The 24,314-nt window shown below is 37.4% G+C and overlaps 1 protein-coding gene across 2 annotated transcripts in view; it reads right to left on the reverse strand.

Annotated features, from left to right (window-relative positions):
- The window catches only part of COG5 (component of oligomeric golgi complex 5), a 270,936-nt gene that overhangs the window by 56,949 nt on the left and 189,673 nt on the right, over positions 1-24,314 (reverse strand). For both annotated transcript variants that reach the window (XM_059074512.2, XM_067042835.1), the window contains exons 12-14: positions 21,026-21,230; positions 13,682-13,843; positions 11,552-11,651 (exon numbers count right to left, since the gene is read on the reverse strand). In XM_059074512.2, the coding sequence (XP_058930495.2) occupies positions 11,552-11,651; positions 13,682-13,843; positions 21,026-21,230 (467 nt within the window). The remainder of the gene's footprint in view (positions 1-11,551; positions 11,652-13,681; positions 13,844-21,025; positions 21,231-24,314) is intronic.

Here is a 24,314-nt window from a genome sequence, read left to right on the forward strand (position 1 = left end):
GGGAAAAAAAAAGAATCTGCCTGCTGACGCAGGCCCCTGAGCCCCAAATGCCTGAGCCCACATGCCACAACTACTGAACCCGCATCCCTAGAGTCTGCGCTCCACAAGAAGAGAAGCCACTACAGTGAGAAGCCTGTACACTGCAACAAAGAGTAGCCCCCGCTCACCGCAACTAGGGAAAGCTTGCGTGCAGCAATGAAGACCCAACTCAGCCAAAAAAAATTATAAATAAAATTTAAAAAGAAAATTAAACTGCTATGGATTTAACTTGTCTTCTTTTGCCCTAGTTTCTTGAGGTGGAATATTTGAACAGTAATTTGGGACCTTTTTTTTTTTTGCCCCCCATATAAGCATTTAATTCTATGCATTTCCCTAAATTAACTGCATCCCGGGAAGTTTGATATGGTATATTCTCATGTTTATTTAATTCAAAATATATTTTTACATTTCCCTTTTGACCCAGAGATTATTTGAAAGTATGTCATTTAATTTCCAAATATCTGAGAGATTTTCCAGATATTTTTCTGTTACTTTGAGGGGAGGGGTCACAGACCTCTTTGAAACCTATTACAACATTTTTCCAGAAAAAACTCATATAAAATAACATTTTATAATATCCTGGGATTTACAGATCCCCTGAAAACCCTTCACAGAACTCCTAGATTAGCAATTCCTACCCTAAGACATTGAAAAATGATTTTTAAAAAAGGTTGTCCACAAAGGAGAAAGAAGATTTTCTGGAGCCCTATCACAGAGAGAACACTTTCCATATGTACCATTATTTTAGGTATGTCTCAGAAAATAATCTAAATTGGCACAAGTTCATATTAGTGAGTTTAGTAAAAGTTGCCTGCCCAAAAGTTAGCTGCTATGTGCTTGATATAGTAAAGGGAAAAGGCAATCAATAATTTCTAAGATGCAAATGAGTTCTTTTATACTCAAATGCAGCGTATTTTAGTTTGCATCCTAACTTTTAAAAGAAAGTGCCTTTTTGTTTTGTCATTTTTTTCAAATTAAGACTGCTGTTTTTCTGCTGATAAGAGAGAGCAGGAGCACACAATCTACAGGTAGACAGCAGTACATTTTCAGCTTTTCAGCACCTTGAAGTTACAAATATGTCATAAAATTCAGAAGAAATATGAGAACTAGCCTAGTACCTTGAAAGCTCTCAGAAGCTCCTCTGTGAAAACTGTCTTCCTCTATGGTTACTCCGTTTGTCCCCATTCTCTGGGGGTTTTACAGCTGCCCTTTCAACCATGCCACCCTCCCGACCACTACCATCACAGCTCTGCAATTCAAAGTCACGTCTAATGCTGGTGGCTCAGAGATCCCATCACACTGGATATTGCAAGAGCCAATCCCTGAGCGTGTTTTGGCTTTGGTTCCATTTGCAAGGCCATCTTGCCTCGTGTCACACTAGGCTGATACCTATGGCAGCCCTAGGAGGTAAATATACGTTTTCTTTCTATCTTATTTGTAAGTGTAGCTATATCTTTGTCATTATACATATTTGTACGACTGTACTAGGGAATAGGGTACCCTGAGCGAATCACAGTCTAACCCTGACTAAATGCTGACAACTTTCTCTCCTAGAAACATACTTTAAAATAGTATAATTTTGAAGTATACATTAGAGAATTAAATTATATTCCTATACCTTGACACAGGGATAAGATTATACCTTCTTGATCACTAAGATGCTTGAAAAGATATAAAAGCTCTATAGTTTTAAGATCACTTCCAATTCCAGTAAAAATGGACCAGGTAATTCAGACTAATCCTGTCAATGGCAACACCTAGAAAAGCTGAATTACATATTTAAAAAAGCTTCATGGTATCAAAGTGCTAACATGGCAGTGAAAACTCATGGGGGCCGGATCCAAATGCCCGGTTTCTTTTCAAGTCTCTTATTACTTCTTGTACTTTCTGGAGTTGACATGGAAAATTCTATTTGTTTTATTTGTTCACATTCTGAAATAAAGGAAGAGATAAATGAAAGTATATTTTGTAATGAAAGACAACAGGAAAAATAGGAGAGGGGAAAAATTAATATTATATGCTTGTGGTAATGTAAACAAGTTCAGGACAATAAAGATTCGAGAGGGCTTCCCTGGTGGCGCAGTGGTTGAGAGTCCGCCTGCCAATGCAGGAGACACGGGTTCGTGTCCCGGTCTGGGAAGATCCCACGTGCCGTGGAGCGGCTGGGCCCGTGAGCCATGGCCACTGAGCCTGCGCGTCCGGAGCCTGTGCTCCACAGTGGGAGAGGCCACAACGGTGAGAGGCCCGTGTACAGGAAAAAAAAAAAAAAAGAAAATCTACCAATATGTTTCCTCTGCTTGAGCATAACATAAAAACTCTTCCAGGTGATTTCATATTTTTAAAAAAATCTTCTACTTGAATGTTAATAACACAGGCTATTACCATATGATATTACATGCAGCAGTATCCAGGTAGACGACATTTTAATCTGCATTAAACAATCCTTTTAAAACTAAAAAAGTTAAACTCCTATGTTTCTATATCATCATTTAAATATCACACATGCAGGTTTTCTTCCATTTTAAGAATGTCAAGTCTTTAAACTACTTGTTAATTATACAAAGAATAAAGTGTATATTTACAAAGCTTTTAAAAAACCCTACTGTCGTCTAGAGCTACTGACCTCATCATACACAGCTACTGACCTGCACTGAAGCTGAAACCTCCCCTTAAATGTCATCCTTATTATTGTTTCAAATGGTCTGCAACCTAATTAAATGCCAATCTACTTTTTCACAATTTATAACATTTGACATTTATACTGGGATTCTATATGTCATGCCCAGAAACCATCAGATAATAGTTATTATTAGAAAATGCCCTAGGGCTTCCCTGGTGGCACAGTGGTTGAGAGTCCGCCTGCCGATGCAGGGGACATGGGTTCGTGCCCCGGTCCAGGAATTCCAATCCCACATGCCACGGAGCGGCTGGGCCCGTGAGCCATGGCCGCTGAGCCTGCTCGTCCAGAGCCTGTGCTCCGCAACGGGAGAGGCCACAACAGTGAGAGGCCCGCGTACCGCAAAAGAAAATGCCCTAACATTTTACCTTTTAAAAGGAATACTTACTAGTATTATTTGCCTATAATTTTGTTATCACAATAGTTTGTAAGCCTATATATTATCAAGGTATCACAATAATTTCCTTATATAATAATACTTTAATTTTCTTTTAACATATAGAGAACAAGGAAAACACTGATTCAAACTTGTGACAGCAAGGTCTAGTGACATTTTCTACTAAAGTTCACATTTCAGAACTATACAAATTACCAATATATCACCACTATATAATCAATTTGTTCAATCATAAAATAATATGATACATGCATCTATAGGGGTGTGTGTGTGTGTGTGTGTGTGTGTGTATTTGGAACATAAAATTCTACTTAGTAAATTAATTATAACTTCACAGTTGCTGTCAAAACAAATGAGTAAGAATTCTTAAATGAAGACAGTCTAAAAAAAACAGTGATCTCATTTTCACAAAAGAGCACCTTGGAAACATACTAAATTAAATACATGTTAAAGGAAGTAAACCCTAAGACTTATAACTCACATGTACGAATTCAAGGCTAAATCCCTGTTATTTCTAAATTAAATCACTAAACCATCTAAATATCTGCTACCATCTGAATGTTCGTGCCCTCCACCCACCAATTCATATGTTGAAACCTAATGCCCCAGGTGGTGGGAGTCTTTGGCAGCTGATTAGGTTATGAGGGCAGAGCACTCATGAATGGGATTAGTGCCCTTATAAGAGAGACTTGAGAAGGCCCCCTTTCCCCTTCTACACTGTGAGCTTACAAAATAAAGATAGCCATCTATGAACCAAGAAAGGGGCTCTCACCAAATACCAAATCTGCTGATGCCTTGATCTTGGACTTGCCAGCCTCCAGAACTGTGAGAAATAAATTGCTGTTGTTTATAAGTCACCCAGTTTAGGGCATTTTGTTACAGTAGCCCGAATGGACTAAGACACTATCCATTAAGAATAAATAAGTAAACTGTGATACATAAATATACTATGAATGTACTAAAATAGCAGATATAGATCTCTATGTTATATTGTAAAGTGGGTAAGTAAATCACAAAACAATACTACTTAAGTAAAAAAGAAAGATGTATTTGTGTTGTGGTACAAGAGAGTTTTAAAGCTTGGTTTAGACTCAAATCAGAGTTTGAATGCCAGTTTCAAGACTTGCCTGCTGGCATTGCACTTTTAGCAGTCTATATCGGCCAGGCTACTAAGCTTCCTCAGCCTCAATTTCCACATTTTGTAGTGGCGGATATTGATACTTCCATTTCAAGCGTTCTTGTGAGATAAATGAGATAATACATTTTAATGCCTTGGCACAATCCAACCCACTATAGATGCTTAATAATGGTAGTTATTTTTATGGCCCTATCCTAACTTTAAAAAATGAATTCTCTGGTACCACTTAAGAGTCAGAAAGAAGGATGTTAGGATTTGTCCCTATAGAGCTTTAGGTTTTTATGACACATAACTCTGGTGATTAATAACAAAGAAGACTTAGAAAAACAAATACATGTGTAATGATAAAATAATTTCAGATTATTATTAGCAAATATACATGCTATGTATATAACTCATATATGTTATATTCTACTATATCCTAAGACATTCAAATAATAAGGCTCAAAAGAAAAACATATAGCTTTTTTAGGCATATGAAAGAATATATCCAAAAACACATAGTGAGTTTAGATGGCCATAAAGATGGTCCACACAAAGGATCAACTTGAGAAATCCTTTTACCATCCTTTCTCCTGATGTGAACTAAAGCTATAGTTAAGCATGCTAAAATGTTCCAATAGCCAAGAAACTTCCCCAACTAACCTTTAGGAAAATAAATTTAGGATTCTGGAAAGCTGCTCATTCTACATTTCAAGTTTTATATTTTCAAGTTGCCCTTTTAAAAAACACACTGCTGTTAAAATTCTAGCTTTCCTTTATTTTACAGCTTAAACATTCATTAACGATCTGGTTTCTGTCACTTTTCAACCTTGTGGACTTGAGACTTAAATATCTCACCTATAAAAAGAATTCTCCCTTTATAGGCTTATACCAAATTTCAAGTCAACATATCCACTTATAGATAGAGTAGATATTCTACTTTAAAATGTGTTTCAATCCTTCTCTCACTAAAGATTTAACACTTGGCTATTTTCTTCTAAATGTTTTCAGTGAAATAATTATAAAGGAAGAGGAATATGGTAAGATCAAAGAACAAAACTCGGGCTTCCCTGGTGGCACAGTGGTTGAGAGTCCGCCTGCCGATGCAGGGGACATGGGTTCGTGCCCCGGTCTGGGAAGATCCCACATGCCGCGGAGCGGCTGGGCCCGTGAGCCGTGGCCGCTGAGCCTGCGCGTCCGAAGCCTGTGCTCCACATCGGGAGAGGTCACAACAGTGAGAGGCCAGCGTATCGCAGAAAAAAGAACAAACTTGTCAAATTTAAAAACATGGAGGAGTGGCAGAAATAGTGTTATTAATAGCCAAAACATAAGAGATGAACATTAAAATGTTACTTGTCATTACTCAATAATATTTAAAATAATAAACATTGAACTGTTACTTAATACTTAGGCTTTCTTTAAACACTAAAATGAAAGTAGAAAAGTAAAACTACCTTAAAAAAATTTTAAGAAACTGTGAACCAAGATGGTGAGTAGAAGGACGTGCTCTCACTCCCTCTTGTGAGAACACCAGAATCACAACTAGCTGCTGGACAATCATTGACAGAAAGACACTGGAATTCACCAAAAAAGATTCCCCACATCCAAAGACAAAGGAGAAGCCACAATGAGAAGGTAGGAGAGGTGCAATCACAGCAAAATCAAATCCCATAACTGCTGGGTGGGTGACTCACAGACTGGAGAACACTTATACCACAGAAGTCCACCCACTGGAGTGAAGGTTCTGAGCCCCACGACAGGCTTCCCAACCTGGGGCTCTGGCAACGGGAGGAGGAATTCCTAGAAAATCACACTTTGAAGGCTAGTGGGATTTGACTGCAGGACTACAACAGGACTGGGAGAAACACAGACTCCATTCTAGGAGGGCACACACAAAGTAGTGTGTGCATCAGGACCCAGGGGAAGGAGCAATGACCCCAGGGGAGACTGAACCAGACCTACCTCCTAGTGTTGGGAGGGTCTCCTGCAGAGGCAGGGGGTGGCTGTGACTCACCGTGGGGACAAGGACACCGGCAGCAGAAGTTCTGGGAAGTACTCCTTGGCTGAGCCCTCCCAGAGTCTGCCATTAGCCCCATCAAAGAGCCCAAGCAGGCTCCAGTGTTGGGTTGCCTCAGGCCAAACAACCAACAGGGAGGGAACCCAGCCCCACCCATCAACAGTCAAGTGGATTAAAGTCTTACTGAGCTCTGCTCACCAGAGCAACACTCAGCTCTACCCTCCCATCAAGCCTCTTAGATATCCTCATCCACCAGAGGGCAGACAGCAGAAGCAAGAACTACGAACCTGCAGCCTGTGGAACAAAAACCACATTCACAGAAAGATAGACAAGAGGAAAAGGCAGAGGGCCATGTACCAGATGAAGGAAGAAGATAAAACCCCAGAAAAACAACTAAATGAAGTGGAGATAGGCAACCTTCCAGAAAAAAAATTCAGAATAATGACAGTGAAGATGATCCAGGACCTTGGAAAAAGAATGCAGGCAAAGATCGAGAAGATGCAAGAAATGTTTAACAAAGACCTAGAAGAATTAAAGAATAGACAGAGATGAACAATATAATAACTGAAATGAAAACTAAACTAGAAGGAATCAATAGCTCAATAACTGAAGGAGAAGAACGGATAAGTGACCTGGAAGACAGAATGGTGGAATTCACTGCTGCGGAAGAGAATAAAGAAAAAAGAATGAAAAGAAATGAAGACAGCATAAGAGACCTCTGGGACAACATTAAATGCAACAACATTCACATTATAGGGGTACCAGAAGAAGAGAGAGAGAAAGGACCCGAGAAAATATCTGAAGAGATTATAGTCGAAAACTTCCCTAATATGGGAAAGGAAACAGCCACCCAAGAAGAACAAACAAAACCCAAAGTTAGCAGAAGGAAAGAAATCATAAAGATCAGAGCAGAAATAACTGAAATAAGAAACAAAGAAAACAATAGCAAAGATCAATAAAACTAAAAGCTGGTTCTTTGAGAAGATAAACAAAATTCATAAACTGTTAGCCAGACTCGTCAAGAAAAAGAGGGAGAGGACTCAAATCAATAAAATTAGAAATGAAAAATGAGAAGTTACAACAGACACCACAGAAATACAAAGCATCCTAAGAGACTACTGCAAGCAACTCTATGCCAATAAAATGGACAACCTGGAAGAAATGGACAAATTCTTAGAAAGGTATAACCTTCCAAAACTGAACCAGGAAGAAATAGAAAATAAGAACAGACCAATCACAAGTAGTAAAGTTGAAACTGTGGTTAAAAATCTTCCAACAAACAGAAGTCCAGGACCAGATGGCTTCACAGGTGAATTCTACCAAACATTTAGAGAAGAGCTAACACCCGTCCTTCTCAAACTCTTCCAAAAAACTGCAGAGGAAGGAACACTCCCAAAGTCATTCTACAAGGACACCATCACCCTGATACCAAAACCAGACAAATACAAAAAAAAAAATTACAGACCAATATCACTGATGAATACAGATGCAAAAATCCTCAACAAAATACTAGCAAACAGAATCCAACAACATATTAAAAGGATCACACACCATGATCAAGTGAGATTTATCCCAGGGATGCAAAGATTCTTCAATATACGCAAATCAATCAATGTGATAAACCATATTAACAAATTGAAGAATAAAAACCAAATGATCATCTCAATAGATGCAGAAAAAGCTGCTGACAAAATTCAACACCCATTTATGATAAAAACTCTCCAGAAAGTGGGCATAGAGGGAATCTACCTCAATATAATAAAGGTCATATACAACAAACCCACAGCAAACATCATTCTCAATGGTGAAAAACTGAAAGCATTTCCACTAAGATCAGGAACAAGACAAGGAAGTTCACTCTCACCACTCTTATTCAACACAGTTATGGAAGTCCTAGCCTCAGCAATCAGAGAAGAAAAAGAAATAAAAGGAATACAAATTGGAAAAGAAGAAGTAAAACTGTCACTGTTTGCAGACATGATACTATACATAGAGAATCCTAAAGATGCCACCTGAAAACTACTAGAGCTAATCAGTGAATTTGGCAAAGTTGCAGGATACAAAATTAATGCATAGAAATCTCTTGCATTCCTATACACTAATGATGAAAAATCTGAAAGAGAAATTAAGGAAACACTCCCATTTACCATTGCAACAAAAAGAATAAAATACCTAGGAATAAACCTACCTAGGGAGACAAAAGACCTGTATGCAAAAAACTATAAGACACTGATGAAAGAAATTAAAGATGATACCAACAGATGGAGAGATACACCATGTTCTTGCATTGGAAGAATCAATATTGTGAAAATGACTATACTACCCAAAGCAATCTACAGATTCAATGCAATCCCTATCAAATTACCAATGGCATTTTTTTACAGAAGTAGAACAAAAAATCTTAAAATCTGTATGGAGACACCAAATACCCCGAATAGCCAAAGCAGTCTTGAGGGGAAAAAAAACTGAGCTGGAAGAATCAGACTCCCTGACTTCAGACTATACTACAAAGCTACAGTAATCAAGACAATATGGTACTGGCACAAAAACAGAAACATAGATCAATGCAACAAGATAGAAAGCCCAGAGGTAAATCCACTCACCTATGGTCAACTAATCTATGACAAAGGAGGCAAGGATATACAATGGAGAAAAGACAGTCTCTTCAGTAAGTGGTGCTGGGAAAACTGGACAGCTACACGTAAAAGAATGAAATTAGAACACTTCTTAACAGCATACACAAAAATAAACTCAAAATGGATTAGAGACCTAAATGTATGACCGGACACTATAAAGCTCTTAGAGGAAAACATAGGAAGAACACTCTTTGACATAAAGCACAGCAAGATCATTTTTGATCCACTTCCTAGAGTAATGGAAATAAAAACAAAAATAAATAAATGGGACCTAATGAAACTTAAAAGCTTTTGCACAGGAAAAGGAAACCATAAATAAGACCAAAAGACAACCCTCAGAATGGGTGAAAATATGTGCAAATGAATCAACAGACAAACGATTAATCTCCAAAATATATAAACAGCTCATGCGCTCAATATTAAAAAAACAAACAACCCAATCCAAAAATGGGCAGAAGACCTAAATACACCTTTCTCCAAAGAAGACATACAGATGGCCAAGAAGCACATGAAAAGTTGCTCAACATCACTAATTATTACAGAAATGCAAATCAAAACTACAATAAGGTATCACCTCACACCAGTTAGAATGGGCATCATCAGAAAATCTACAAACAACAAATACTGGAGAGGGTATGGAGAAAAGGGAACCCTCTTGCACTGTTGGTGGGCATGTAAACTGATAGAGCCACTATGGAGAACAGTATGGAGGTTCCTTAAAAAACTAAAAATAGAATGACCATATGATCCAGCAATCCCACTACTGGGCATATACCCAGAGAAAACCACAATTCAAAAAGACTCATGAACCCCAATGTTCAATGCAGCACTATTTACAACAGCCAGGTCATGGAAGTAAACTAAATGCCATTCGACAGAAGAATGGATAAAGAAGATGTGGTACATATATACAATGGAATATTATTCAGCCATAAAAAGGAATGAAATTGAGATATTTGTAGTGAGGTGGATGGACCTGGAGTCTGTCACACAGAGTGAAGTAAGTCAGAAAGAGAAAAACAAATACTGTATGCTAACACATATATATGGAATCTAAGAAAAAAAACTGAAGTCACATGTTACATTTACCACTGCCCCTGCCTGACACAGAAGAGTGATATATTTTCCATACATATGCTGGCTCTTCTTTATAATGTTGTTTTCAGGTGGGAACAATTCATAAGGGTATTTTTTTCCTGACACTTTCAGTAATTACGCTGAACTCTATTGGATAAAATACTGAATTTCATTTATAGCAATAAACCATGTTTTTAAAAGTAGTAAGTATCATAATAAAGCTTCTATAAAAAAGGTTTGCGAGAAAAATTAGTCATCTAATTACCTACAAAGAGCTTCCATGGTCTCTGTAGGGACAGTTTTCAATAAACAAAGTTAAAAAAAAAAATCCTTCTAAATTATTTGTCAAGGCTGCAAGAATAATTGAGGAGAAAATAGCACCATATTAATATGCAAACACAATGGAGCCATCCATTGGAACTGAAAGCAGGAAGTCTCATGAAATGACTGTTAGCACCAAGGATCATTTTATGCAAATTCCTTAAGTTCAATTTGTTACCAACCTACTCTAAAAATTATTCCAGAACCAACTAGAAGTACTAGGATATAGGTAAAGCCACATTACAATTGACCCTTGAACAACATGGGTTTGAACCGGGAGGGTCCACTTACATGCGGATTTTTTTCAGTAGTAAATACTACAGTACTACACGATCCACAGCTGGTTGAATCCACCGACACGGAAGGGATGACAAGGAGAAACCACAAATACGGAGAGCTGACTATCAATTATACATGGGTTTTTCACTGCACGGAGGGTAGGTGCCCCAACCCCCAAGTTGTTCAAGGGCCAACTGTACTTCATTTTACAATGTTTCAATTGGAGCAGTCAGGGAAGCCAAACAACAACAACAAAACATGGTTGGCTATCCCTATACTGACAGTACAGATACCACATTTTGGCACATTCTCTAAAATTAGTCCATCAATGACAGTTAAAGATGTACTAAAGCCTTACGCCTTGGATTTCAGTTAGCATACATATCTACTAGTTAAATATGTATGCTTAACTTTAAAACATTAATGTAAAGAATTAAGATTATGATTCAGGCATGCAGTTATTATTTTAAATGTATGCAAACAGCTGTTTCGAAAAGAGTAATTTTGGAGCTAAACTTCCACAGTCTAGGATCAGAACCTTTACAAAGTAAACCAACATTTTTCTTTTACAGTTTTAAGCACTTCACTTCCTCCAATCATTTTCTAATGGTTCAAGTCAATTTCACACTAGGTAACAGCACATGAATGATATCTGGAGTGAGTGGTCTCATGACAGGAAATTTGATCAATTTGAAATAATTATACTTAAAAATATACATAATTTAGCCCATAAAGTGGCACATGCATTCTTTAAAAAGTCTTATAAAACCTGCCTGCATTTTGTAAGTGTAGCAATGGTAGGAGGGCCAATTTTTAAGAGGTAACATTTTTTTCTGGTTTAAATTCATAAGAAAGTTTCCAAAATTCACTATAAAATTTTCCAGTAAATTAATATTCAGTCAATTCAATATTTATAGTTAGTCAAGTATTGTATAATTAGTAATTTTAAACAAAATCATGAAAGTTTACAGAAGGGATTATCGCTTACCAGCTGCTCCGATTTTACGCCATACAACTGGATGGTCTTTGCCACATTTTTTGACACAGCTAATGTGAGGTCTGCATCAACAGCAGCTACATTTAGTTCACTGGAGAAAACAAAAACAGACTTTAATTATTAGCAACACAGTTCATGAACAAAGTAAAGAGCAACATATAAACCTAATCCCAATAAACAATGTGGTGATTCTTTTTATAGATTTCACTCGTTGCCTCCAAGAATTGATTGATTGCACTGTTTCATTTTCCCTCCTATATTCAGCATTAGGAAAAAGTGCTCTAAGACTGTCTGGTTAATGACCAGTTTCTCATTAATAAAAGCACATCATGTGTGAGTTCAGGCTGTGATTAAGAGAGTAAATTGTGTGCAGATTTTTCAAGTAGCACTCTTGTTAATACTGATAAGTGCAATTAGACACACTGCATGTCACAGACATCTGCAAGGAAATGACAGCTCTTGAATGGAAATGGTGACCATGGAAGGACAAAGCCTAAAAATATAAATTACACGATACATAAAGATACTCAGTTTCTGTAGAAATTATGCCAATTCATGCTATTTTGATAAAATAGCTTTTTAAATATATCAAAAGCATAACAAGGATTTAACTTGAAATTTTAAAAATTTGCATTCTTAAAGTATTTCTTTGTCATGCTTATTTTCAATTTAACATTGGATTAATTGGGACATCTGAGGTAACTGCAAAAAAAAGTATTTACAAAGACCATAGAAAGTTAACTTTTTAAAAGTTAATTTTTAATTAAGAGTTAAAAATTGCATGAAAATACATATACAAGTAGAAAGCAAGAAAAGTAATTATTGTCTCTCAAGTAGCAGAATAAATCTTGGCACTTACCACGTTGCCTTTTTGAAGAAAGTGAAGGACTTTAAAACATTAGTGCTTACTATGTGTGATAAAAATGCCCTTTCATGTACCAGTGAGACATAATTTTATTAAAGTTCACTTTTACATTCTATTAAACAATGGCATAAGTATGCTTCTTCAAGTCCCATATTAAAGTTCACTTTCACATTCTTTTAAACAATGGCATAAGTATGCTTCTTCAAGTCTCACGTTTCAATCGATCACAGCATTGTCAAACTGCACTGGGGAATGGGAGAGATACCTCTTTAACATGTCCATAAACAGGTAAAGAGATCAAGTTCAACCCATGACCAGTTTTGTCACTACCATATGAAACAAATAACGGAGACATTAGGGTATAAACATCTACAGTCAGGACTTTGGAAAGTCAAGATAACTGTGGAAAGATTTAGGATCAAGAGGCTGGGCAATTTCGACGCTGTATTTAGACAGATATGCATATTATACCTGTGGCTTTTTCAGTCATACTCTCACATGCCTCAGAATCATCATCTTCAAATTTGTAATCTAAAAGAGTCTAGGCTTTTATACCTTGGTTCTATATTGCCTAACTACTAATTTTACTCCTCAAAATGTTCACCTATCAATGTATAGACCTACTGTTATGACAACCTGTTATTATGACAGGAACTGAGACAGTCTCAACTGCAGATTAACCTGAGGGGTCCATAAAATGTCTAAAAGCAACAGTATAATACAATGTCCGCAACCATTCAGGTGGCACCTCTGCTAGGATATCTTCCCTTTTGAGAGTTTTAAAAGCTGTCACATTTACTTAGAAAGCTTAAAATAGCAAACACAAGTAGACTAACCAGGATTATAATCCTTGTACGCCATGAAGTACTTTCTGGATTTAAAATGAAAAAAAAGTTGATCTCCATGCTTTAGCTTCTTCAATGTGTAAAATTATTTTTATATTAACTTTCCTATGTAATATTAGAAATTTACTATGGCATAAAGAATTAGGTTGTTTTACTTTGTATCCTTGACAAGATACAGAATAATGATAATTGACTATTTTTAGACTGTATTTAAATGGTTTTATTAATTGGAATCTCAAGTATTGATACTTATACTTACTACATGTACACTCACTCAATGCAAAACTCTTGATTTAATTTCCAGACGAATTATTTGAATAATTTGAGATAAATTAAAGATGTACTGCTATTATACATCACTAACAAATGTGGCAGGCATTTTATGGCATGCCATTATCTGAAAATACATACCTTGCTATAGTTTTGATGATACCTTCAAGTTCATCGGCAGAAGGAGGATTCCGACCACCAGGGGGAAACACCAAGTTGATAGGATCAAAGAGTCGAGATAAGGATTTTGATAGATAAGCAGCCTCATAGGGTTGTAGAGAGTCTTTCAAAGCCTTTCCTGGACTGTGGGAACAAAGTTTATTAAAAATGAACTTAAATTATACAAAACTAAGTGCTAGTGTATCAGGTTGTAAATGCCTTTCTTAAAAATGTATCTCCTATATAAAATGTAACTCTATATGAAGAAAAGAAAAAATTTTGTTTAAAAATGTATAAATATATTTACTTAATTAAATGCTTATTAAGAACTAAACATTTTAATTTATACATAATTCCTGGGCATAAATGTTATATAATATGCACCAGTACCAACTGTAGTAAGTTTGCTGCTTGAAACTAAAAGAGTTAACACTGTAAAATCTTATTAATTCTAATGGGGCCATGCCTTCACTTAGCATGTTTCTACAGAGCATACAAGAGAGGAAAGTCTGCAGAGACCTGCTCCCACCAGCTCAACCCTTTTCACACACAACAGCTGCCCTCTCATAAGCTCAGGGCCTAAGAGGGAAGTATACAGGTGTAGCTTTTTATCAGCCTTCTGATGCCAAAACTGATACTAACAAGAATGCGGACAAAATTAAAAGGGCTTGTGCAAGTCCCACAATCACCCAAATACTCCCGATTGTAGTTCTAAGTTAATTTGTTTTACAACATTCTTCACAAACTAAAATTTAGCCTACTAAACACTTCTTTCCTCCTCAGTCCTCCTAAGTCTTCAGTTATTTCTGTTGATTTTCATTTACTTGCCCAACTATTGGATCTGATATTTTACCTCTGACAATTACTATCAAATACCTATAACCATATAATTAACTCTGTATCTTCTCACATCACCCCTGTTTATGACCCTTCTACTGGTCTTTCCAGTACCTTAACAAACAAAAACACATCCCTCTTAATCCTAAATGTTCATCTTGAAAACATCTGACCTGCTCCTTCAGGTACAGAAAACTTGGCTTTCTCCTCTTCACCTTTGCTGGTCAACTGACAAGACCCAGAGGTGAGAACACCCTTGGCTCCTACATCACAATCCCATACTTATCTCTGAACACTTTCTCATTCAATAAGTATTCCACTCAACACACAGTTCCTGAGAATACTATGTGCCAGCCCTCATTGAGTGCTGGGAAGATAGAGGTGAAATTTGCTTGACAGTCCAGTGAAGAAATGTGCAGGTAGAGTGTGAACTATAATAACTTCCCTAACAGATGACGAGAGAAAGACCACAGTGGGAACAGGAAAGAACCAGTGCCTACGTGTGTCTGAGGCAATCCTCTACTGAAGGCCATGCCGGCTATTTAAATGCCTTCCCTATTTTTGCTCTGGTCATTTACTGACCTTAAGAAGCCTCTTCTCTCTTCTGCAGAAATTTCAGCACTAAATTATAAGTACTAACATTCTCCTTGTTCTTCAAGGATCCTTCCAGAAGGTCCTGCAGCTCTACTCCAACACCAAAGCTGCCAAGGCCCAGCTGGCTACCTGCCAGCAGCCAATCCTCAAGCGGCTCACACGCGAGCAGCAGCTCTGTGCCCACATGTTTGAGAGGCTGGGTGAAGAGGAGAGCAAGGCCAAGCCTGCGGCCGTCGCAGGAGACCAGGCTGCTGACGCAGAGATGAAGGAGAAGCATTAGAACGCCACGGGAGGGAGCCGGCCGCAGCTGGAGGCAAAGCGCAGCCTCACCACAGCCCTGCTCCAGCGGCTGCCTGCCTCCGCTGCTCCCTACGTTACTCCACCCTGTTAGTTTTGGAAAACCTGAAGAATCGGGGCGGGGGGGGGGGGGGGGGGGGCGGGGGGAGGATCCTTGGTGATCACAATGTCAAAACAAACAACTTTTCTAAAACCTGTCCTGTACTAGAAGTCTACTTTCATTTTAGCTTTACTATGGAGCTTCCACGTTTGAGTCATCGTTTTGAACTGCTCTACCTCTGATGTCTCCAAGCTCGAAGACAACTTTCCACGCCCCCACTTGCCGCTATCTCCTTCCTGCCTACAAATTCTCTTAAATGTCTACAGTTTGCCAGATACTTCCTAGATGCGGGAAGTGTAGCAATGAAGTCAATTAAAAAAAACTCCCTGTCCCCTTAAAGAGATTTCTGAGAACACAATATTGTAAATCAACTATACTGCAATAAAAACTAATTTTAAAAAAAGAAGACTTCTGAGAAACACAAAAAAAAAGAAATAAAAATTTTAAATAAATTAACTACGGAATACAATGGAGAATAAAAAATTCTAAGAGAAAAAGGAAGGAAGCCAGAGACCGTTTTTTTTTTTTTTTTTTTTAAATCCAATTTTACATAGGGTGAGGCAAGGGAAAGCTTCCTGAGAAGATGTGAGGGAAAAGAGGGAGCAAGTTACATAGATCTCCAGGGTAGGCGATTTCTATAGGGAGAGAACAAGTGCAAAGGCCCTGAGAAGGGACTTAGACCTGGCTGCGTTTGACAAAAATTTAGAAAAGCAGAGCACTTAAGTGACAGGAGAACAGTACAAGTTGAGGTCTAAGAGAAAACAGATGGAACAAATCATGCTGGGCTTTTTATATAAATAAAAGTGCTAAATTTTACTCAAAAGAACTTGCTCTTTGACCTTACAGTGATCAGCACTACAGAACCCTACGCTCATCCTCCACCGTTTCAAGGTGCTCTCATTAACATCCTGATTTTTCTAATATACCTTCCTTTCAAAGCTGTTATGAAGAAAATCTCAGTTAGTTGGTCTCTGTATCTGCTGCTAAGCATTCCACGTATTGCAGAGAAAAAGTAAATTCTTTCTATTAAATGTTTATGCAAACCTCTTAATTTCAAGAGACCTGAAGCTCAAGGTATTAAAATTCTACTTCTGCAGCCCTTCACTCTCCACAGCTGACCATCTGCCTCAGCTTTACACGAAGACCAAAAGCAGTGGCAATGATCTTCATCAACCTAATACTACCTTATTTTTTCCTTTGTAATGTCACCTACCCTCGGCGATTTTCCTCTTATCCCAAAGAAAAAGTAGCTTTATTCCTTTGTTCATATCAAAACCTCTCAGAAGAATTACCTACCTCCTTCTTTCCCATTCTCTTTTTAAAAAACTGCTTTATCAAGATTTAATTTACATTCAATTCAACAATTTAAAGTGTATAATTCAATGGTTTTCAGTATATTCACAGGTATGTGCAACCATCACCATGCTCAATCCTAGAACATTTTTATCACCTTCAAAAGAAACCTCATATCCTTTAGCTTTAACCTTTCCCCCGCCCTCACCCCATCCCCAGCCCTAAGCAACCACTAATACGCTTTATATCTCTATAGATTTCCCTATTCTTAACTTGCATAGGAATAGGATCATACAGCATATGGGTTTTTGGTTTTTGGGGTTTTTTTTTGCAGTACGCGGGCCTCTCACTGCTGTAGCCTCTCCCGCCGCGGAGCACAGGCTCCGGACGTGCAGGCTCAGCGGCCATGGCTCACGGGCCCAGCCGCTCCACGGCATGTGGGATCCTCCCGGACCGGGGCACGAACCCGTGTCCCCTGCATCGGCAGGTGGACTCTCAACCACTGCGCCACCAGGGAAGCCCTGTATATGGGTTTTGTATCTGGCTTTTTTGACTTAGCATAATGTTTTCAAGGTTCAGTCATGTAACGTGTCAGTTCTTCATTCCTTCATTCATGTGTGGATATATCACATGTGGTTACCCATCTGTCTGCTGATGGACATTTTGGGTGTTTCTATCTTTTGGTGATTATGAATGTTGCTATAAACATTCATTACAAATTTGTGTGTGAACACATTTTTAAAATTTTTTTTAAATTTGCTTAATATGCTTTGTTTTCATTGTGGTAACATACATATAACACATGGGTGTTGTTCACAATAAGGAAGCACCCACCTATTGATCTCGTCTGTCTGAGGCTTCACTTCACCTAACTGGCAGCTGAGGGCAGGATGAGAAATGCTGCGGTTCTGCTCTTCTTCGGAAGAAAGCCCTCCAGTTAGGAGTGGCGGGGGAGGGGGCCCTTTGTTCTTGGCTGTCACAGTCCTGAGTGCAGCCTATGCCTTGCTGAGCTGGGAAGAGGGAGGGAGGAACAACAGTCTTGGTTCCAATATCACGGGCTCTTATGGAATTCTTTCTACCGAATTTTCATAGACTTTCTTGAGTTGATGATTTTTCATTTGCTGTTTGCCTTTAAAACCATTTCCAGACACTTAAAATTGTTTGGTTTTTAATAGTTTTCACCAGATTCACTGTGGGGTGGGTCAGCGGAGTGGGGACGGCTGTCATCCCAGAAGTCAATCTCCTCCCATTCTGTCTTTCGTCAATTCTACAATAATGCTTTTGTATCTACCACTCCACACCTAGGCCTTGAACGACCTTATTTGGCTATATCTAGAGGTCACTTCTCAGTCCTAAGCTTCTTCACCTTCTCAACAGCATGTGACACAGTTAACCATTCCTCTTCTGACTGAAATGAACTCATTCTTTGGGGTTCCACAAAACTTTCAGTTTTCTTCCTATCTCACCATTGTTTTTTCCTCTTAGTCTTGCAGGCTGCCACTCCTCTGCACAATCTATAAATTTTGGAGTGCATATCTTGGGCCAAAGTTCCCTTTTCTCTTTATATATATATCTTCCCTATGGAATCTCCTCCAGTCCCATGATTTTTAAAGATCTGCATAGTAATGACTCTCAAATATGTATTTCTAGCCCTGATTCACATTCAACTACCTTTTCAACAACTCTGTAACAACTCAATTTGCATCGCTGATTCAACAGTTTCAAAACAAAAACCTTAACACTACTCGATGGGGAATTCCCTGGCAGTACAGTGGTGAGGACTCCACTCTCTTAACATGGAGGGCCTGGGTTCTATCCCTGGTCAGGGAACTAAAATCCTACAAGCCGTGTGGCATGGCCAAAAAAAAAAAAACCCACAAACAAACAAGAACGAAACAAAACAAAAAACCACTACTCGATGAAACAATGTCTTCCAATCATTAGGCTTCTCCCACTTGACCATGCATATCCTTGATTCTTCTTTTCCTCTCAAATGCGATCTACCAGCAAGTTCTACTGGCTTGCCCTCTTAAGCTATATCTCAAATCAATGTGACCAGTTCTCACCATCTCATCCACTCATCCTACTTGAAGCCATTATCATTTCTTGTCTGGATAAACAAAACAGCTTCTCTTTCCCTGTGGTGACGCTCCCCCTTAGTTGTCCACAAAAAAGCCAGCATGTTAATTTTTAAAAGTTTATCAGTTCATCTCATTCCTCTGTTTAAAAGCACAGGTTTCCAGTGTTTTGAATAAACTCTAAACCCCATGATCTTACGTTTCCCCTCCTCTCTGACCCAATTTTTTACCCCCCACTCACCCTCATTCATTGTGTTCAGCTTTCTATTCCTCAACCTCCCCATCTTAATTTTCTCAGACTCTAAATTTGCTCTGCTCTCTGCCTGCAAAAATCTTACTCCGAATCTTCCGTAGTTGATTTCTTCACGTTATCGCGATCTCGGGTCAAATGTTACCTTTTCATAGAGGTCTTCTCTGACCACCCTATATAAAACACTGTCACATTATACTGTTTTATTTTCTTCATAGCAAGAACAGCTCTCAAAAATTCAGCATGAATACTCAGTGATGAAAAATGTTAACCTGGTTATTTGTGCCTTGATTGTATTCAGATTATTCTAAGGTCTCATTCCATTCATTATCTCTTTTCTTCACTTTCTCTCTCCACTGGCTACTTCTATCTATAAAAACTTCAGCTTTCCCTCTATCATTAAAAACAAAAAAAAAACCTTCCTTTGGCTCAGCTACCATGGTCAAATTTGTTTGTTTCTTGCCTCATTTCTCAAAAGAATATATAAATCATATTGTCATTGTTTCCTCACTATATCCTCATTATTTTTTGGTTTCTTAGAAGAATACAAGTCATAAGTCCTCTTCCCCACCTTACTGAAGTCAGTCTCCAAAAGGTGATAATGATGTCCCAAAACAGTGGGTTTTTTTCCTCTACATTGCATTTACTGCCTTTCCTCTATCCCCACGAGTAACATATGCTCATTTTAAGTAAAAGCAGAAAATACAGAATAAAAACTCTACCTCTTGGACATAAAACACTATTACCTTGTGCTATGTATATTTCCAGAGCTTTTCAGTGCCAACATATGAATTTAAAAATAAAACTAAGCCAGAAATACAATGATACTATATATGCTATTTTGTATACTTAAAAAAACCTTAATACATTATAAGATCTTTGAAGATCAAAAGATAACTTTTCAGTCGTCTTGTCCCCTCTTTCCATTAGTCCTCACCTAATCTCCATGTTTAGCACGAAAGAGTAACTGAAGAGAACAACAGCGTCTCCTTCTATCATACCAGCCTTCACTTACGCCACTTGTTTTCCCAGTCAAAACTTCTACATCCTGTATTTTACCAGTCAGAACTTCTTACTACAGTGGATACAATTCAGCTATAAATATTCAGAAGAAAAAATTTTTAAGATAAACATTAAACCAGCACTCATAAATCTAACCTTTTTCTTACAAGGTCAGTGATCAGAATCTACTGTTACTTGAGTCAGTCTCATCACAATAAATGATTCTAATGTTTAAAGATGGTGTGCAAGCCAATCAACTGATTTGGTGCTCAAAGAGAAATCTGAAAACAATACTCTTTTTCAATTTAGGAGGAAAGCTGGCTGGTTTAAGCTTATTGAGATGGTATCATTTTTCTGATGTGGCTTATAAATATGGCTACATATACTGTACTTCATGAATAATCTAAGAGATTTTCAGGTTTAATTTTGACTGTACTTAGTTTTTTCCCACCAGACGGAGAATCTATCCCAGCGTCAGATTTATTTCCGCTATAGTTCCTGAACATACCTTTTCCTTTTATATCACATTTATGCCAGTGGTCCATCAATAATGATGCTGTCGGATGTAATTACAGGTTATCTTATAGTATCAATTAAATGATAATGACCACATATGCTCATCTCTTAGCTTCTATTCACCTTAATTGGTGATATACTTTAAAACGAATCTTAATCAGGAACCAGGCTGCTCAACTAAGGATAAATTTCGACTTCTTCAGTTAAAAGTGTTGTGAAGTCTTTTAAAGTAAATAAATAAATAGTAATCATTACAAGTATTCACAAAGATTAGCGTTTTCCCATTTTCTAACTTATAATAAAAATAAAAGACAAAATCCTTAACAGGCCAACAAACAGGTTTGAGTAAACAAACGTACTCATAATCTGGCTTCTTTGGTATGAATATGTCTTGTGTATCATCTTCCATGTGTTGTAAGTCAGCACAGGGGTCTGCAGTTCCACTTGAATTAAAATTTCCTTGAATACTTTGGCTGTATTGTTGAAGACGTTTCCATAAGTCATTATAAAGACGCAATAATTTAGGGTATTCTCCTTCAAATGCCTGTTTCAAAAACATAGAAGCTGCCAAGCAAAACAATAAAATGGATTAGATAAATGATAAAAAATAAAATGTAGCAAATAAAAATTTCTTTTGTATGTGAAGATGGTGCCAGAAATAGCCTATACTACAGAACAAACCAAAGATGTGTTCTAATACGGTCTTTCAAAATAATGCCAGTAACAGTAATTTTCCTCCCAGACTATTATTCACTGCACATGCTTTGTGGACCATATATCTTGAAACTTAATCTATAAGGAAACAAATCAACAATTACAGTTGAAGATTTTAATTCTTTCTCTCAATAAATGATAAAACAAGTACACAGAAAATCAGTAATTGACAGTTAGAGAATACTTTATCCAAAATAGCAAAGTAGCCATTATTTCCAAGTACACATAAAACATTTACCAAAATCAATGATTTCTGATGACAAGAAACAGTCTAAATAAATTTAAAAGGTTGAAAGTCATACAAAGTATGAAACCCAAAACAGTTTTAGATTAGAAATCAGTAACAGAAATATTTTTAAAATCCTGGATAAATACCTGGAAGTGGAATTGCTGGATCATTGCTGTTTTTAATTTTTTGGAGGAACCTCCATACTCTTTCCTAGTGGCTGTGTCAATTTACATTCCCACCCTTTTCTCCACAACCTCATCAACACTTGTTATTTCCTGTCTTTTTGATACTAGCCATTCTAACAGGTTTGAGATTATACCTCATTGTGGTTTTGATTTCTATTTTGCTGATGATTAGTGATATTGAGCATCTTTTCATGTACCTGTTGGCCATCTATCTGTTGTCTTTGGAAAAATGTCTACTCAGATCCTTTGTCCATTTTTTAACAGGACAGTTTGATTTTTTGCTGTGAGTTGTATGGGTTCTATGTATATATTAGATATAAACCCTTTGTCAGGTATATGATTTGCAAATATTTTTTCCCATTCAGTAGGCTGCCCTTTCACTTTGTTGATGATTTCTTTCGCTGTACAGAAGCTTTTTTGTTTGATATAGTCCCACTTGTTTACTTTTTCTTTTGTTGCCTTTGCTTTTGGAGTCAAATTCGAAAGAAAATCACAATGAGATATGACTATATACCTGTTAGAATGGCAAAAATTTAAAAAAATCAAATGTTGGTGAGGATAGAGGAACTGAAACTCTTGTATACTGTTGGTAGAATGGAAAAATTGTATTATCATTCTACAAAACAGCCTAGCATTTTCTTAAACTGTTAAAGATATACCCACCACATGGTCAAACTATTCCTCTTCTACATGTTTATCCAACAGAAAAAAAAGTATATGTCCATATACAGACTTCTATATGAACATTCAAAGCACCTTTATTTGTAATAGCCCCAAACTGGAAACAACCCAAATGTCCATCAACAAGTGAATGCATACACAAACTATAGTATATCTGCACAATGGAATACTATTCAGAAGTAAATACATAATACAATATAGATGAATCTAAAAACAATCATGCTGCATGAAAGACAAATAAGAATACACAATACATGCTGTATCATTCAATCTGTACACAGCTCTAGGAAAGTGACAAAAAGCTGGTCAGAATTTGCCTGGGGAAGAAGAAAGGAGATGGCGTGGAGAGGAATTACAAAGGGGTACATGGAAACTTTTGCAGGTGAGAAATACATTCATTGATCTTGACTCGTGATGCTTTCATGGGTATGCATATACGTCAAAACTTACCAAACTGTACACTTTATGTTCAGTTTACTGTATACCAATTATACTCTAGTAAAGCTGTTTTAAAAAAACATCTTGGAGAGGACTTCTGTGAAATCTCTCCTTGCTGATGAAGAGGCCATTCACCATGGCCTGAGTGTCCCCACACATTCTTACAAATTATGTCAATGCAAGGCCCTGGTTGCTCTTTAACCAGGCCATTTATCAGGTTTGCATTTGTAGCAAGGAACCTTGAAACATGAGGTAACTTTGCCCTGCACACAAAGAGCAGGCTTGCTTACTGCTTACGGTAAAAGTTGTAGATTCTCCAAGCTTAAAGTTCTCACCTGTGACACAAACTCACAGCATACGTACCATTCACATGGGCCCAAACTGCATCTCCCCAGGAGGCCTGGAGGCACGGGGAACCAACATACAAATATGCCCATCCTCACGCGGCTTGCTGCGCTGTGAGTAATAAAGTTCTGCTCTGACCCAGGAGTCTCATGTCTTCTGAAAATATTCAGGACACTTTGGCAGGCTACCCTTTTTAAGTAGGGTTAAAATCTCAGATCCTTCACGGTTCTTGAACTCCTCTCATCTGAATCATATTCCTTTTGTTATATTCTCATAACAGTCTGTTCTTTGTCTTCTTTGCATTTACCACAATTTCTAATTTTACTTGTTTAAAGTATGTTTCCCCTACTTGACCGTAAACTCCATGAGGACAAGGACAATACTTGCTTTCTTCAATGCATATTTGGTACTTAACACAGTGCCTGAAATAGTAGAAACTAAATAGATATTTCTTAATGATAAACTAAGTTTTGCTTTTTAATGGACAGTATACTCACTTTCAAAGAAATCTTATCTGTATAGAACAAATCACTGTTAAGGGTTTCAGAGAGCTGAACTTTGACTATACTGTCTCAGTAAATGTGACTGACTTATCAATTCTAAAATACTTAAGTCAAACATATTTAAAGCTTACAAATAAATACTGTGGTAAATCCTGAAGCTAAATTCTACCTTACTTTCTTCTATAAGTGGTTATCAAGTATTCACATCAATTACCTATAAACCTGATTATAATCAATTAGTTTTTTGATAAATGTAGAACACACACTGCACATCTTAATAATCTAAGAAATCATTTATAGATAGAAAATGACAGTTACTGATTCCCAGTTACTTAGTAATTCATTACTCAGAGCACGTCCTGTGTGAGCAACTCTTCTTTTTGAGTAATAACTAGTGATTCCAACACAGCACTAACATGGAGATGAAGTTCATCTTTATTCCAGTACCTTCTTTTATGATGATTTCTCCATAGCAATGAACACTATAAGAAATTATTTATTAGTCTGTGTTGACCATGTTCCTCCTTTAGAATGCAAGTTTAATGAAAACAGG

This window comes from Kogia breviceps, chromosome 9 (genome assembly GCF_026419965.1).
Source record: "Kogia breviceps isolate mKogBre1 chromosome 9, mKogBre1 haplotype 1, whole genome shotgun sequence".
NCBI classification, from domain to species: Eukaryota; Metazoa; Chordata; class Mammalia; order Artiodactyla; family Physeteridae; genus Kogia; species Kogia breviceps.